Consider the following 15,987-nt stretch of genomic DNA (forward strand, 5'->3'; position numbering starts at 1 on the left):
CTCTCCCGGCGGCTGAAATCAAACACAGACCTCTAAACCTCTGTAGCTAAGGAGCTGTCATGCACGCAAAACCTCAGATTAATTCAGCTGATGTTGTCTTTTGGGGTGGGGAGTATTTTAGTTCACTGATTTCCAAACTAGTGCCCTGCAAGAAACGAGGTAAGAAAATAATTAATTGTTGCTAGTTGAACCCAAGAGTTCTTGCCCCATTAGAGAGGAGGGTGTCCCTGTTGCCTCTGTGTGCGAGTTACTGCTCTGGAGCTGTCTCTTTCCAATGAGAGCATCACAAATTTGGCTGGCTGACTGATCGGATGACTCTGAAGCGGCAAGCAGGGCTCTCTGCTGGTTCCTTGCCAGCAGCTGGTGTTCTGTGATATACTTTCTGTGCAGCTGGAGGATCTCTGTGTCATTGTGGCCAACAGCCATTGACAGGAGACTGCCCTCTGTGGATTCATCGAATCCCCTTTGAAAGTCGACTCGGTCAGTGTCCGTCGCCCCATTAGCGTGACGGTGAGCTTTGTGAATTGATGGTGTACAGCGTGTGAAGACTTAATTTATTTTGGCCAAGAAGTTTCATTGGATGCCCCCCCCCCGTTATAAAGGGAGGCAACTCTAAAATTTCGCATATTTTCACTACGTGTGTGGCTGTGTGGAGAAGGCCTTTATTGTGTATTGAATCTTCCAATTTTCAGCTTTAGTGCAGTTTTAGTCTTATGAGAGAGGGAGGAAAAAGTCTCCCAGTTTACTTTCTCCAGCGTCCTGCACAATCATGTCTTTCCCCATTTCTTCCCCCTTTTTACCTCTAAAATTAAAAAAGCCCCAAACATTCCCTCGCAGGAGGAGATGTTCCAGCCCTCCACCCCCTGATCATTGCGGTTGCCCGACAGTATTTTTGGGCCAGGGTTGTGAGAGAGGGTTGGCCAGAATTGGTCACGATATTCCAAATGTGACCACATCATAAATTTGATTATTGCAGTGCTAAAACTTTTCCTTTTCGTCGCTGAACTTTTTTCCCCCCATAATCACCGTACTCTGACTTGACATTTTTCATGGTCAGTCTGTTAGCTCTAAACATGCTCTCAAAATAAACCTTTCCGAGTGTGGACGTGCCGGCGTAGAAAGTTGCCTTGTAGCGAGTTGGTCCATCAGTATGGCCTACACTGGCTGGCAGTGGCTGTATCAGTGTTGCAAGCAGGGGATATTCCTAGCCATTCCTGGAGATGTAACCTGAGACCTCCTGCATGCAAAAGAGGTGCACTACCGTTGAGCCATGGCCCGTCCCCTGAAAAGTAAGGTTCTAGTCCTCGTGGTTTTGAATAAAGAGCCAATTTAAACTAGGAAGCTGACTTCTTTTGAGTGACGCCACTATCATCTGGCTCAGAATTCTCTACACCGGCAAGCAGGGAATCTTTCCTAGCTGTACCTAGAGATGCTGCTGGGGGATTGAATCGGGGGCCTTCTGCATGCAAAGTTCTATTCAGAATAAACCCTTTGAAATGAATGGGCTCAAGTTCGCTATGTCCAGCATTTTCAACAGGTCTACTCTGAGTAGGACCGATGTAGGATTCCAGTCCTTATGGTTCTGAATGAAACGCTGATTTAAGAATTAATATAAGCTACCGTTATACTCAGTCACATTGGTCCACCTACCTACACTAACCGGCAGTGGCTCTCCAGGGGTTCAGACTACACTTTCTCAGCCCTTGGAGTCTTCTGCATGCAAAGCCTGTGCTCACCCAGCCGGTCAACAAACTCAAGAGATAGTGATCCCTCCTACCTTGAACAACTTTAATGGCGGACAAGGCTACTACCCGCAATGGCTATGTTCTCCCTCCCCTGTTGGAGACTGTATGCCTTGCTGAGATCACAAGTGGGGAACGTTTCTGCTGCTGTGCCCAGGTCTTGCTTGTGGGCTTCCCATTTGGGGCATTTGTTGGGCCGCAGTGAAGGTGCTGGATTCGACGGGCCCCCTTTGGCCTCATCCAGCTGCAGGGCTCTTCTGTTCCCCAGCAGATGTCGAAGGACATTTTAGGAGATTCTGCAGACTAGACCAGGTGGGGTGGATATATGTGGTGGTTTTGCTTCAATCCCTTTTGGGACAACGGTTTTTTTTAAAAAAGGATTGTAAGTCAAGGTTGAGCCCATCTGGACGGCTGGGATTCCTTAGAAGATAGTCGAAAGCTGAAAATAGAACAAACGGCTCCTTTGAGCTAGCCTCCGCTTGTGCACAAATCCCTCCAGGGAGGTGCCTTGTGTGTTGTTGCTTCAAGGACACCATGCGGGCTGAAAGCAGGGAACTTGAGCCACCTCTCTGCCTGGCCCTGTGCGCATGTGCGTCCCACCACAGCCTCTCCATCCTCCTTCAAAGGATGTCCTCGCTCAGGTCTGGACTTCCCCGGCAGGTTTAGTAGAAGCCGCCCTCAGGCTTTGGGGGGGTCGATCATGCAGCTCCGACTTGGAGGGCTCTTGGTGGGCCTCTTGCTGATGATCAAGCCCATCTCTGTGCGCGGGAAGGAGATCCGTGGAAGAGAAGAGCCTGAGCTCTCAATCTTCAGAGAATTTGGAGGATCCGATCCCCCAGAAGAGGATGAAGTCCTGGACATGTCGGACTTCGTAGGGCCGCGGCTGAAGGTGCCGCTTCCTTTGATGAATCCAGAAGGTGGCTCTGAAGCGGAAAAACCCTTAAGTTCATGGTACGGATACAGCTTCCAGCCTTGGCCCCACGGAGGCCCCGAGGAGCCTGTGTGTAGGGTCAAACTGGAGCGGGTTTGGGGCCAGCGCCGTCTGGAGGTTGTGGGTCTCCTCACCAGCTACGATGGCGGGTTCCTGAAGGCACTGAGTGGGTCAGCCTGGAGCGATGGAGAGCTGGAGATGTTTGGGGTCTGCCCCACCGATGTTCCCCGTGGCCTCCTCGCCTCTCTCCAGCAGGTTGGCGATTCCCTGGACAATCCACGGGAGAACAGGTTTCTCTGGCTTCATCTGGAGGAAGGTAGGTGAGTGGGAGGTGCAGATTTCCACTGAGTCGTGGGGCTATCACAGAAAAGTCCCTGTCTCTTGTAAACGCCAATTTGATTGGCCCTGCAGGAGGAGTTTATAAGCAGGGCCACTGAGGCAGGTCTTAATGCCCGGGCAGGTTCATACAGATGCAGGCAGCCCTTCAAATAACCCAGCCCCAAACTACACGGCCTCATTTGTCCCCTGGGCAATAAGTTCCCCTGCCCTCTCCTAGAGCTTTAAAAGTCAATGCTAGCACTTTGAACTAGGCCCAGAATTGCACTTTCAAACAGTGCAATGTTTACAGGCTTGACGCTGCAAGCACCAAATGCCTAGCACTCTTCAGCAGCTGGGTGACTGTGTCCTGCACCCGTTAAGAATTTCCACGCCCCACGCAGAGCACGTTGCAGTAGTCTAGCTTGGGTGTGACTAGTGCACGGATTACTCAGGCAAGATCTGCTCTCTGGGTAGACTCGCAACCGGCGTGCTGCTGGCTTGAGCAGGTAAAAAGCCCTCTTAGCCTTGCGCTTCTACAGCAAGGGGGGAGACCTCCAGACGAAAGTGGCAGCTCTGAATTTGATCAGCCAGATCGAGCTACCCAGTCAAAGACATCCACTCTGAGCCACGCCATTAACACTTTCTGTGTTTCTGTGTTTCTTTCCTTGCCTCTTCCATCCATCGCATGTGGCGGCTGGTGGGGTAGAAGGCAGGGAGGCCCAACAGTAAGGGGCACCAGAGCCAATGACAGGCAGAACCAACTAGTTTTGTCCCTCATCCACCTCCCTGTTGAGATTTACAAGAGACATCACTGAGACTAAGCAGGAAGCTGAATGCGGATAAGAAGGCAGGTATATAATCTAGTGCAGTGGTTCCCAAATCTTTTTTTCCCTACAGACCACTTGAAAATGGCTGTGAGTCTTGGCAGACCACTTAACAATTTTTCTGCCTCTGGTAGCAAATGTGCTGTGGTAGATGTTACATGATTTTTAATTGCATTTTGATTGTTTATTTTATTTTTCTGTTGCCTTTTATTGTACTGCTGTTTGCATTCTATGCAATGCAAACCGTAACAGCAAAATATCAGAAGTAAGCAATAAAAATGGAATCATAGAGTTGGAAGGGGTCCATGAGGTCATCGAGTCCAACCCCCTGCTCAGTGCAGGAATCCAAATGAATGCATCCCCAATAGGGTGATTGAAAATCATGCAAACTGCAATGCTATAAAATGCAACACAAATAAATAAAAGAAGCAATGAAAATGCAATTAAAAATCAATATTGTTATTTAACATGGACACTCCACCAACACCTGAATGAAGCTTGTGAGCCACTGCAGGTCCACAGTCCATAGTTTGGGAACCTCAGATTTAGTTACTAGATATGCTAGTTCCTACTATTTGCTTTCTCCAAATATTGATCCTTAACGTAGCTCAGACAGCATCTCCTTATTTATTAATAAATATATTTGTATACCACTATTTTGTCAAAAACATCAAAGCAGTTCACAAAGGGGACATTGTCTTAATTGCCTTAAGTACAAAAGGAAGGTGTTGCAGGCTTAAGGTGAACTCCAAAGTTTGCAAAGATACCAAAAATATTTAGGGGGGGAGTGAGAACCTGAGGAGGAGGGAAGAACCCCCCAAAACAGTCCCATCAGGGATGAGCATGCTCAGTTGGCACAGAATAACAAGTGTGTTTTGAGGAAGGGGTGGACGGGAGATTTAATGGAGTATCTGGAAAAGAGCATGGTTGGCTGACTGGAGCCCTGAATGAGAACCACTGCACGCTGCAACATTTTGTTACAGGTGCCACGTTATATCCGTCCCTATTCCTCAGTTCAGGGGCGATGATGGCAATTTTACAAGAAAAAATAGAATCTATTGAATAGACTCTGAACAGAATGCGCTCCACACGGCAACATTTTGTTGCAATGCCCACTATCTTTCTTTCTCTCTGCCTCAGTTCAGAGTCAATGATGACAACTTCACCAGAAAAAAGCCTCTCTATAAATACTGAGATTTCAGAGAGAGAGAAAAGATTTACAGAGGCATTTTCTACTCTCTAAGTTCAGTGACTGGCATATCCACAGCTGCTTGTTATATTGCAAAGAGCTGACTAGGATTGGTGCGCTACTACATGTGTTGTCCCATTTGTCAAATGTGCGGTACTTCTTGGCAGGAGCTTAGTCTCAGGATCTCAGCAGCTGGGGACTCTGGTGGGGTGTGTGTTTACAGCTGAGGCCGTGTGAATTAGGCTCATCTGTTGCTTTTTAAATTTATTTACGAATGCAGGTTCTGGACTTTTACCAGCCCAAATGTGGCCATTTGTTCCTGCATGGGGGGACTGAGGGACACGGAAACTTCACCTGCTGATTTACCACCTGACAAACAGCTGTTAAAACCAGTAAAAAAGTTAAGAAAAAAGGGAGCAACCACGTATACATTTCCCCCTCTGGGTCCCAGCGATGGGCAACCTGTGGCCCTCCAGGTGCTGTTGGACTCCAACTCCCAGCAGCCTGCATGGCCAACAGCAAGGGATGATGGGAGTTGTAGTTCAGCACCAGGTTCGCTCCCGCTTAGCAGGAATGTGGAAAGCAATTGCAAAGCCCAGAACAGTGGGGAGGTGAGGTGAGGTGAGGTGAGGATGGGGGAGATGAGGTGAGGTGAGGATGAGGGAGAGGAGCATTCATTAATTAAGTAATTAAATTAATTAATCGGTTAGATCTCTTATCCGCCCTTTACCGTAAAGTCCCTGGGTGGATTTCACAATAATAAAGTGCCCAGTTATACAACCCTAAAACAAGAAAAGTGTAAACACAATTAGAAGCAATTCCATATGTAAAAGAATTAAAAGCAGGCCCCCTGAGACTCCCCAAGGCCACGCCCCCTCTCTCCAGGCCATGCCCCCTCTCTCCAGGCCATGCCCCCTCTCTCCAGGCCACGCCCCTCACCGGCCCTGCTTTGCGCCCTCCCAGAGTGTTTCTGCCTGGATGGAGCATGCCCTTGAACTCTGATCATGCCTCTTGCTGGAGGAGAGAGAGAAAGAGAAAGTCAAACGAGCCTACTGGGGAAAAGTAAAAGGAATATTCATTGCTCCGCCCATTTTTGCCACTGGTCCCCGCCCACCACTGCCATGCGGCCCTAGAAGGTTTCTTGTGAAGGGATGCGGCCCTTGGGCTAAAGCGAGAGCTTCCAAAGGACAAAATGAGCCAGGGAAATGGAGTCTGCCAGCGCTTTATATTTTTTTGGTGAATAACCTCAATGGTGATCAGATGGCTACGTTGTCCCAGGAAGCGAGCAAGACCTGTTTTATTCACCGCCTGCTTTCCTTTCCTTTCCTTTCCTTTCCTTTCCTTCCTGGCAGTGAAATGGGAGGCTGAAACGAAACTCCAGTTCAGGCTGGCTTTCCACGAGGACTCCGACGAGCCCCTTGGCACTCTGCAGCTCGCCCTCCTAATTTTTTACCAAGGAGGGATGGATTTGGCGAGCCCCAGGAGCACCCCAGAGAAGTTCCTGCTGGGGGGGGAAGGTCTCCTCCCTCGAGAGCAGGTAGGCAGAGGCAGGCCCAGCGGGCAGCACTCTTTGATTTAGCGCTCCGTAAATCCCTCCTTGCCTCCAAGGAGCTCAAAGCAGGATGTCTTGAGGTTCCCCCAAATTTTATCCTCACAACAACCCTGTGAGGTAGATTAGGCAAAGAGAGAGAGAGAGAGAGAGAGATTTGATCCTGGCATCACCCCAGTCACAGAGTGACAAGCTCATTTCACAGAGGATATAGGTCTACCAGCTGCTATTAGCAGGGAAATGGAGCCTCCATGTCCAGGGGCAATCTACCTGAGAACCTCAGGTACTGGAGGGCAGGGCTAATTTCAGTGCGGGGTGGGGGCTTTGAATCCAGTTGAGCTACACAGACTCTTATGCCCTGTTGGACCTTCTCCTTCTGTATGCTCCTGTCCTGACAGGGCTTCCAGGATCAATGTTTAGGAAACATAAATCCAAAGCAACACCTTAATTTGTCTTTAGTTATTTGTTTACTGGCTCTGCAACCACAGCCCTGCAGAAACCCAACAGGTAAGGCGCTTCCTGCCATTTTGATAAAGTTGCACTTCTGCCTGTCCAAGATGCTGCTGAATGATGTGTAGGGGAGTGGGGATGATGCAATGGGGGAGGACTTCATCTGTTGAACTTCTGCCTGTCTGTCAAAGATGATGTTAATTGCAGGTGTTGCAGCTTTTACCTGCTTTTGTGAATGTCGGATTCCCCCCCCCCCGCCCTTCTTCTCATTTCCATCCCACAGATTGTCTGCCTCTCCGGGAGAACCCAGTACCTTGTCCTTCAGGGCTCACTGATGTCGGGCAGACGTTCACCAGGGCAACTAAGCTTTGACGTTTCCTTGGCAATCAGGCATATGAACAACAAAGGTATTATCACCATGCAGTTCTTTCGTATTACAAAACAATCCAGGATTTGGGAAACTCAGACCCAGGGGGGCAAACGTGGCCCTCCAGGCCTCTAGATCTGGCCCTCGGGACTCTCCGAAGGCCATGCCCCTCTCTTCAGGCCACTCCCCTCACTGGCCCTGCTTTGCACCTGCCTTGAGTGCTTTTGCCTGGCTGGGCTGCGTCCTGGGGGAGTGTCTGTATTCACAAACTAGCCTACAGAACTCCACCTCCCATCATCATCTCTGAGCATTGGGCATGCTGGCTGCTGGAACCATTGGGAGGTGGAGTCCAGCAGCACCTACCGGGGGTACGGGCACCTCAGCTTCCCCAGCCCTGCCTTAAAGGGTAAGGATTAAACGTAGACAGTGAACGTGACTAGCTGTCAGAATACTGATCTACTTATGGTCTTTGTCTTAATATTCCCTCCTCTGGGCCTTTTTGGTTTGTATCAGTTGGACTTTTTGGATTTTCTAAGTTGATTTTGTTAAAGTTTTCATTGTACATTGGCCAAAGATCCATGTCATGGGCAATTAACAAATAAATTATTATCATTTACATATATTCATCACTTTCCACAAGAAAATGACTCAAAGGAACTTAGAAATCCATGGAATACAAAACCACCCAAGAATCCATTTTTTCTTGTTTCTAGTTATTCATTATTACGTTTATATGCCACCTTTCCTCCGAGGAGCTTAAAGTGGTGTCCAAACATGGTTCCCCTCCTGCCCATTTGATCCTCACAAACAACCCTGTGAGGTAGATTAGGCTTGAGAGACAGCGCCTGGTCCAAGGTCACACAGTGAGTTTCATGGCTGTGGGGGGATCTGAACCCGGGTCTCCCAGATCCAAGTAGTCCAATACTCTAAGCACGTCATTTCACTGGTGTAGAAAGATTACAATAAGACAAAATCCCCCAAAGGGCTTAATAAATAATTAGAAACAGGCACTGTTTGTCTTAGACTGTTTCGCAGCACCTAATTGTTTTAGTTCATCATCATCATCAATACTAATTACTAATAATAATACTGCTGATAATAGGGAGCAAGGGCTTTATTAGCAATGGTTGAGGAAGAGCCGCCAATTTTATCTTCTCCATTCAGCAATCCCCCTCCTCTTTTTGTCCCCCTCCCTCCCTCCCTCCCAGGGGCCACCCTCTCCCACCGTGAAGCCCAAGACCTGCTGTTTGGCTTCGATCCCAAGTGTTTCACCCGCATGACCCCGGCTGTGTTGCTGTTGGCGGAGCAGAGGCCCCGAGGCACACCTCTTCCTTCCGCTTCATTCCTCGCCGCCGATGGCAAGTTGGACATGGCTCCTTACCTGCAGCCCAGGTGAGATTCCTGCTCTTGCGCCTCCGTTTCCCCTGGACGCCACTCCTGGAGTCGTGGGCTGCGTATGCGCCATACATTTGAAGCACATCCCCTCCCCAAAGAATGCTGGGAACTGTAGTTTACCCATCACAGAACTACAACTCCCAGCACCCTTAACAAACTACAGCCTCATCTCAAAAAGGATATTATAGAGTTGGAAAAGGTTCAGAAGAGGGCAACCAGAATGATCAAGGGGATGGAGCGACTCCCTTATGAGGAAAGGTTGCAGCATTTGGGGCTTTTTAGTTTAGAGAAAAGGCGGGTCAGAGGAGACATGATAGAAGTGTATCAAATTATGCATGGCATTGAGAAAGTGGATAGAGAAAAGTTCTTTTCCCTCTCTCATAATACTAGAACTCGTGGACATTCAAAGAAGCTGAATGCTGGAAGATTCACAACAGACAAAAGGAAGTACTTCTTTACTCAGCGCATAGTTAAACTATGGAATTTGCTCCCACAAGACGCAGTAATGGCCGCCAGCTTGGATGGCTTTAAAAGAAGATTAGACAAATTCATGGAGGACAGGGCTATCAATGGCTACTAGCCGTGATGCCTGTGCTGTGCCACCCTAGTCAGAGGCAGCATGCTTCTGAAGACCAGTTGCCGGAAGCCTGAGGAGGGGAGAGTGTTCTTGCACTCGGGTCCTGCTTGCGGGCTTCCCCCAGGCACCTGGTTGGCCACTGTGAGAACAGGATGCTGGACTAGATGGGCCACTGGCCTGATCCAGCAGGCTCTTCTTATGTTCTTATGTACAGTTCCCGGCATTCTTTGAGGGGAAGCCATGTGCTTAGAATGTGTGGTTTGTACACAGCCTTAGACTTGCACGCAAGGGAGACAGGGAGGGCTGAAACCATGTGGACTTTTCTACTCTTCCTTACCCAGCGTGCGTGGGCTGTTTGTGTTTCCTCACAAGGGGAGGCACTCTGCACATGCTCAGGGCCTTTATGATCTCTCCCGTTTACCCCAGTATCTGTCTTCCTCCTCTCCCCCTCCTGCCCCTCTCTGTGTTGAAACCGTAGATTGTAAGCGTCTTTGGACGCGAGAGCTCTCTTCTTAATGTTCCTCTCGATTCCCAGTGCCTTTGCAAGAAATGACAACCTGGGTGGCATTTGCAAGGGCACAGGGGTCTGCAGGAGCCTGTGAAGCCCGCTGTTGTCAGGGAGCCTTGTCATTACCTGCCCCACCCCTGAATAGGTGATGTCAGGGGCAGGGCAGCTGGACGTATCTTGGCCACAACTGTCCGGCAGTCCAAATGGGGAGGCTTAATTAGGCCCAGGGCCAGAGTTTGCCCACTGCTGAGACATATATTAAAACAACTTGTTCCAGCGTTCAGTTCTGTTTTAGAAACCCAGTTGCGGGGCAGTGAGCTGGTGCGGTTTGTAAGACAGCCACGGCCGTCCCTGGTTCGGAACAGCTTGACCACATTCGTCCATGCATTGCTAACCTCTCGGTTGGATTACTGCAATGTGCTGTGTGTGGGGCCACCCTTGAGGATGGTCTGGAATATGGGGGCTGCAGGTGGTGCAGACCGCCTACCTGCATGTATGGATGAGGGAGAAATTCGATTCCGTTCACACTGAAACGCAAACTTCACCTAACTGACAAGATGAGACCCAAAAGACAGGCATCCTTTGAAAGTCACACTTCTCTGAATTTTGCAAGGCGGTTCTCTAGCCAAGTAAAGTGTCCAAAAATACATAGATGAGAGTGCATTAAAGCATGCATACAAATGCACATATCAGTACAAATAATATTCAAGAACGCATTCTGTTAGGGGACATTGCTTTGCAAAAGTGCACGCAGAAACGTCTAGAGCCACCCGCACTAAAACACGGATGAATTTTCATCAGAACTCTTTCTAAAAAATCGCAAACTGATGTGGAAATGCAGAGAACTTTTCTTTTCTGCCACCATTGCATCTGCTGGGAGCCGTCCAGTGGAGCTGTTTCGAGTGGTCAGGGGTCTTTTAAACGCTGGCCCCCAGGAGGGTAATATAGACCACTCAACAGCCCACTGTCAAGAATTTGCACGGCACTTTGCAGATAAAGTCGCTCAGATTCGCTCCGACTTGGACGCTAAAATTGATACAGTCTCAGGGGATGTAACTTTGGCTCCTGCTTGTCCAATAATAATGGATTCCTTTCAATTTGTACAGCCTGAGGATGTGGACAAGATCCTTGGAGAGGCAAGAGCCACTACATGTCTGCTGGATCCTTGCCCTTCCTGGCTCATCAAAAGTGCCAGAGGGGGACTGGCCGAGTGGGTGAGGGGAGTGGTTAATGCCTCTTTACAACAAGGCAGAGTGCCATCGTGCCTAAAAGAGGCAGTTGTATGGCCTTTGTTGAAAAAGCCCTCCCTGGATCCCTCCATAATGGGAAATTATCGGCCAGTCTCCAACATTCCATTTTTGGGCAAGGTAATAGAGCGTGTGGTGGCCGCCCAGCTCCAGAGATTCTTCGATGAAACGGATTATCTGGATCCATTTCAGTCTGGTTTCAGGCCTGGTTACGGGACAGAGACAGCTTTGGTCGCCTTGGTGGATGACCTTTGCAGAGAGCTGGACAGGGGGAGTGTGTCCCTGTTAGTTCTATTGGACCTCTCAGCGGCTTTTGATACCATCGACCATGGTATCCTTCTGGACCGCCTTGCTGGGATGGGACTTGGGGGCACTGTGTTACGATGGCTCCATTCCTTTCTGGAGGGACGAACTCAGAAGGTGGTGCTGGGGGACTCCTGTTCGGCTCCTTGACCGTTGACCTATGGGGTTCCTCAGGGTTCAGTTTTGTCCCCCATGTTATTTAACATCTATATGAAACCGCTGGGAGAGGTTGTCCAGGGGTTTGGGGTTCGGTGCCATCAGTATGCGGATGACACCCAACTCTATTTCTCCTTTCCACCTAAAGCCAAGGAAGCTGTCCTGGTCCTGAACCAGTGCCTGGCATCAGTGATGGACTGGATGAGGGCGAACAAATTGAAACTAAATCCAGACAAGACAGAGGTGCTCCTGGTCAGTCGAAGGGCAGATCAGGGAAGAGGGATTCAGCCTGTGCTGGATGGGGTTACGCTCCCCCGAAGACACAGGTTCGCGGTTTGGGTGTGCTCCTGGACTCAGCTCTGAACTTAGAGGCCCAGGTCTTGGCCGTGGCCAGGAGTGCCTTTGCCCAGTTAAGACTAGTGCAGCAGCTGCACCCGTTCCTGGAAATGCCCAATTTGACTATGGTGATGCATGCCTTAGTTACATCCCGTTTAGACTACTGTAACACACTCTACGTGGGGCTGCCTTTGAAGACTGTTCGGAAACTTAAACTGGTACAAAGAGCTGCAGCCAGAGTATTAACAGGGGCTGGTTACAGAGACCATACAACTCCCTTGTTACAACAGCTCCACTGGCTGCCAGTCTGTTTCCAGTCACAATTCAAAGTGCTGATTTTGACTTATAAAGCCCTATACGGCCCAGGTCCAGGCTATTTGTCAGACTGTATCTCCCTATATGAGCCTGCCTGGGCCCTGAGATCTTCAGGAGAGTCCCTTCTCTCAGTCCCAACACCCTCACAAGTGCGATTGGTGGGGACGCGAGATAGTGCCTTCTCGGTGGTTGCTCCTAGGTTCTGGAACTCCCTTCTTAGGGAGGCACGAATGCCCCCCCCTTGCCATCCTTCCGTCGGCAAGTAAAAACTTTTTTATTCCGACAGGCTTTTGGGATAGAAGGTGTTTAGGATTGGGCAAGGCTTGTTTTATTGTTTTATATTATTATTTGTATTATTTTAAATTGTTTTTAGATTTTTAAGTGCCTTTCACAGTTTTAAGGTTGTGCATAGTTTAATTGTATTTTAATTGTATGTTTTTCTATGTTTTTAACTACATGTAGTTCTATTTGTAAGCCGCCCTGAGTTCCAGTTTGGAAAAAGGGCGGGGTAAAAATAAAGTTTCAATTTCAATTCAATTTCAACTGAATAATGAGAAATGATGAGAAATTGCCATGGGCAGATTTCCCACCCCCATCCCATGTTACCCCTGTGGGGCGTTCAAGCTCCCCAAAGGAGGAGGGTGGGGACATCCCATAACGGCATGGCACGAAAGGAAAGATGGTAGGGGTGGGAGGAAGGAGAGAGTATCCTAACCCTGACGGCTGTGCTCTCCCTCCACTGTCGGAGGCAGTAAATGCCTCTGAATGCCGCTTGGTGGAACCGCAGGAGGGGAGAGTTGCCGTTGTGCTCAGGTCCTGCTTGCCAGCTTCCCGTAATGGGCATGCAGTTGGCCAGAGTCTGGATGCTGGACTAGATGGGACCCCGTTGGCCTGATCCAGCACTGCAGGGCTCTTCTGATGTTCTTACGAGAATCAAAGATGGAAGATTGTGCGCACCGTCCTGTAAAAGGCTCTGCTTTTCTTTCTCCGCAGCAGTTTGCCGACATCTGTCATGGCTGAAGTGCCGCCCTCTGTTGCTGCCAGCACTGCAGCCAGCCAGGTGAACATCTCTGCACCGATGCCGGCAAACACCGGGCAGTTCCTAGAGGCTCTTTCCCAGTTTGTCAACAAGGTCTCCAGCCCCTCCGATGAGCCGCCGCAGACCTCCAGTCCGCAGCTCCAACTGGATTTCGGCACAATGGAGGCCTTCCCCCACCTCCTGCTAAACCTGTCCGAGAAGGTGGCCTTGGAGCGGCTGGTTCGGTCCGAGGACCCCCTGGTGGTCCTGTTCCCTGAGAATAGCCAGGCCTTGATGGAGCAGCACTTGGCCCACTGGTCCTTGGAGGGGGCACTGTTACGGCAACTGCTGGTGAAGCTGCGTTCGGTGATACAAGAACTGAAGGCCTACCCGTCCTTCCAGGCCCACGCAGCCCTCTTCCGCAGCCTCCTGGCTTTCTGCCACTACCCTTCTAGTCTCTCTCCAGGAGGGGCAGAGGGGTCCCGGGGCCGGCAGAAGATCCACAGCCTGCTGCTTCTCAAAGCCCTCCAGGCGGTCCGCTTTCGCTGGCAGGAGTCGAGGAAGGCCTCCCCCCGGGCGAACCGCAGCACTGGCAACCAGGGCGACTACTGCCAGCTGCAGAAGCTCAAGATCAACCTGGTGTCCACGGAGTACATCATTTTGCCAGAATGGTACGACGCCAACAACTGTGTGGGGTCCTGCCGCCTCCCCCTCTCCACCCGCGTCCCCGACTATTACTCCCACACGATCTTCTTGCTGCATGTCCAAGACCAGCGCCTGCCTCTCGAGCGAGCCCCTTGCTGCGTCCCCGTTAGGTACTCCCAAAGCATCTTCGTTACCTTCACCAGAGATCAAGGCATGAAGGTGAAGGCCTACCCCAATATGGTAGCCGAGGAGTGTGGCTGTCGCTAGAGGGGGAAACCGGCTCTGCGTGGCCAGCCGTGGTCTCGTGCCGGAGTGGGCCTCGCCGGTGGCTGTTGAACCCACCATTCTCTCCCTCCTGCCATTGACCAGGACTGTTGGGCCTCCTCTGGTGCCTGAGACCAAACTAATAAGGCTGTGTATGCACACCGTACATTCAAAGCACATTATTTTCCCCCAAGAAGCCTTGGCGCTTTATTTTACAGAGCTACAATCACCAGGAATTCAGCTACGGTTCCCAGGACCCTTTGGGAGAAATACTGTCCTCTAAATATATGGTGTGTACGCTGCTTATGCACCAGCGACATCTCGCTGGTGTGTATTAAACACACGCGGAGTTAGCACACCTACAGAATTCCTCTTGCTTTGCATAATTTATTCTGCATTTGCAATATATCTGGTGGTACTTGAATGAGATTAAATCTTTTGGGTACTTTTCTCATTTTGATGATGTGATGGTGTTTTTTTGGGGGGGGGAGGATAGTGTTTGGTTTTGCACAATATTGTTGTTGTTCATATGTTGGTCTCCTGGCCTTGAATCTCCCAGAAAACGTTTTGGGTAGTGGCAAAGGATTAGTGTGCCTTTTTATTGTGGCAGTTAGATGGGAGCAGTCCCACAGATTAATTTGCTTGCCTGTAGGTGAAATCTGGGTCCGTTTGCAAAGAGACCCCCATTTCCGTTGTTGCTTAAAACGCCCTTTTGCATCAACCCTAGTGCCAAACCAATAATAACTCACCTCAGTTCAAATTTCATTGGGAAAAGGAAAATTGCCGTTGACCAAAATATTTTTATTTACATAGCTGCGATCCCCAGGACCTTTAATTCAGCTACGGATCCTTTGGGGGATATAATGTGCTTTAAATATGCGTTGTGTGTGCAGCTTCTGCACCAACGACATCTCTGCGGCGTGTATTAAACATATGCGGAGTTGGCACGCCTACAGGATTCCTCTCGCTCTGTGTAATTTATTTGCAGTCTATCTAGTGGTGCTGGAATGATTAAATCTGTTGGACATTGTTCTTATTTTGATGGCGCAATGGTGTTTCCTGGGGGAGGGTTGTGTTCGGTTTTGCTGTTGTTGTCGTTGTTATCTGTTGTCTCCCTGGATGCTCTTTGTACGATTTTATTTATTTAATTTCTATCCCGCCCTTCCTCCCAAAGCAGCCCAGGGCATCAAAAATGAAACCATTTGACAAGAAGAAGAAAAAACAGGCTTGAAAACAGTTGGATACTTTCCAAAACGCAATTGACACAGTAAGATGAAATAGACATTTTAGAAATAAATACATAGAATATCTCTTCAGCAGGTGCCAAAAAGACAACAGAGATCACCTCCCTAATATTTAAGGGGAGTGAATCCCAAAGGGGAGGTGCCACCATGCAAATTAATGGACATGGCTAACTTGATTCATTAGTTTCAATAGATCTACCCCATGTAGAATTTAGTTGGATACAAAACCAAAGTTGTTGTTATTATTTATATATTAATTAGTCACTTTCCTCTCAAAGCAACCCAAAGGGACTTACAACAATAAGATTAAAAACCAGTTCTAACAAACCGAAAGCAACAGGCGCAACACAACCTAAGAACGGATCAGGGCAAATAAAGACAGGGCTTGCAAGACCTGCCACGTTAAAAGAGGCCGTTGATGGGCTCCTGCTGGGAGGAAGGGCGGGATACAAATTAAATAAATAAAAGCCCGGGTAAAAAAGGAACGTTTTTCACTTGGCACCTAAAAATAGATAATGAGGGTGCCAGGCGTACTTCCCTGGGGAGAGCATTCCACAAGTGAGGGGTCACCACTGAAAAGGCCTGTTCTTGCGTTGCTGCCCTCCGCAC

The 15,987-nt window shown here is 49.2% G+C and overlaps 1 protein-coding gene across 2 annotated transcripts; it reads left to right on the top strand.

The window, feature by feature from the left end:
* Nucleotides 1–58: 58 nt before the first annotated feature.
* AMH (anti-Mullerian hormone) lies at nucleotides 59–15,130 on the top strand. Of its 2 annotated transcripts, none has more exons than XM_061600517.1 (5): nucleotides 59–2,989; nucleotides 6,357–6,541; nucleotides 7,287–7,410; nucleotides 8,579–8,762; nucleotides 13,201–15,130. In XM_061600517.1, exons 1-5 carry the CDS (start codon nucleotides 2,443–2,445, stop codon nucleotides 14,135–14,137), a joined length of 1,977 nt encoding a protein of 658 aa, XP_061456501.1. In that variant the 5' UTR covers nucleotides 59–2,442; the 3' UTR covers nucleotides 14,138–15,130. The 2 variants fall into 2 exon arrangements, with proteins under 2 accessions (XP_061456501.1, XP_061456502.1); XM_061600518.1 differs by having other exon boundaries at nucleotides 13,204–15,130.
* The last annotated feature ends 857 nt before the right edge of the window (nucleotides 15,131–15,987 follow it).

Source organism: Rhineura floridana, chromosome 18, assembly GCF_030035675.1.
Source record: "Rhineura floridana isolate rRhiFlo1 chromosome 18, rRhiFlo1.hap2, whole genome shotgun sequence".
Taxonomy (NCBI): domain Eukaryota; kingdom Metazoa; phylum Chordata; class Lepidosauria; order Squamata; family Rhineuridae; genus Rhineura; species Rhineura floridana.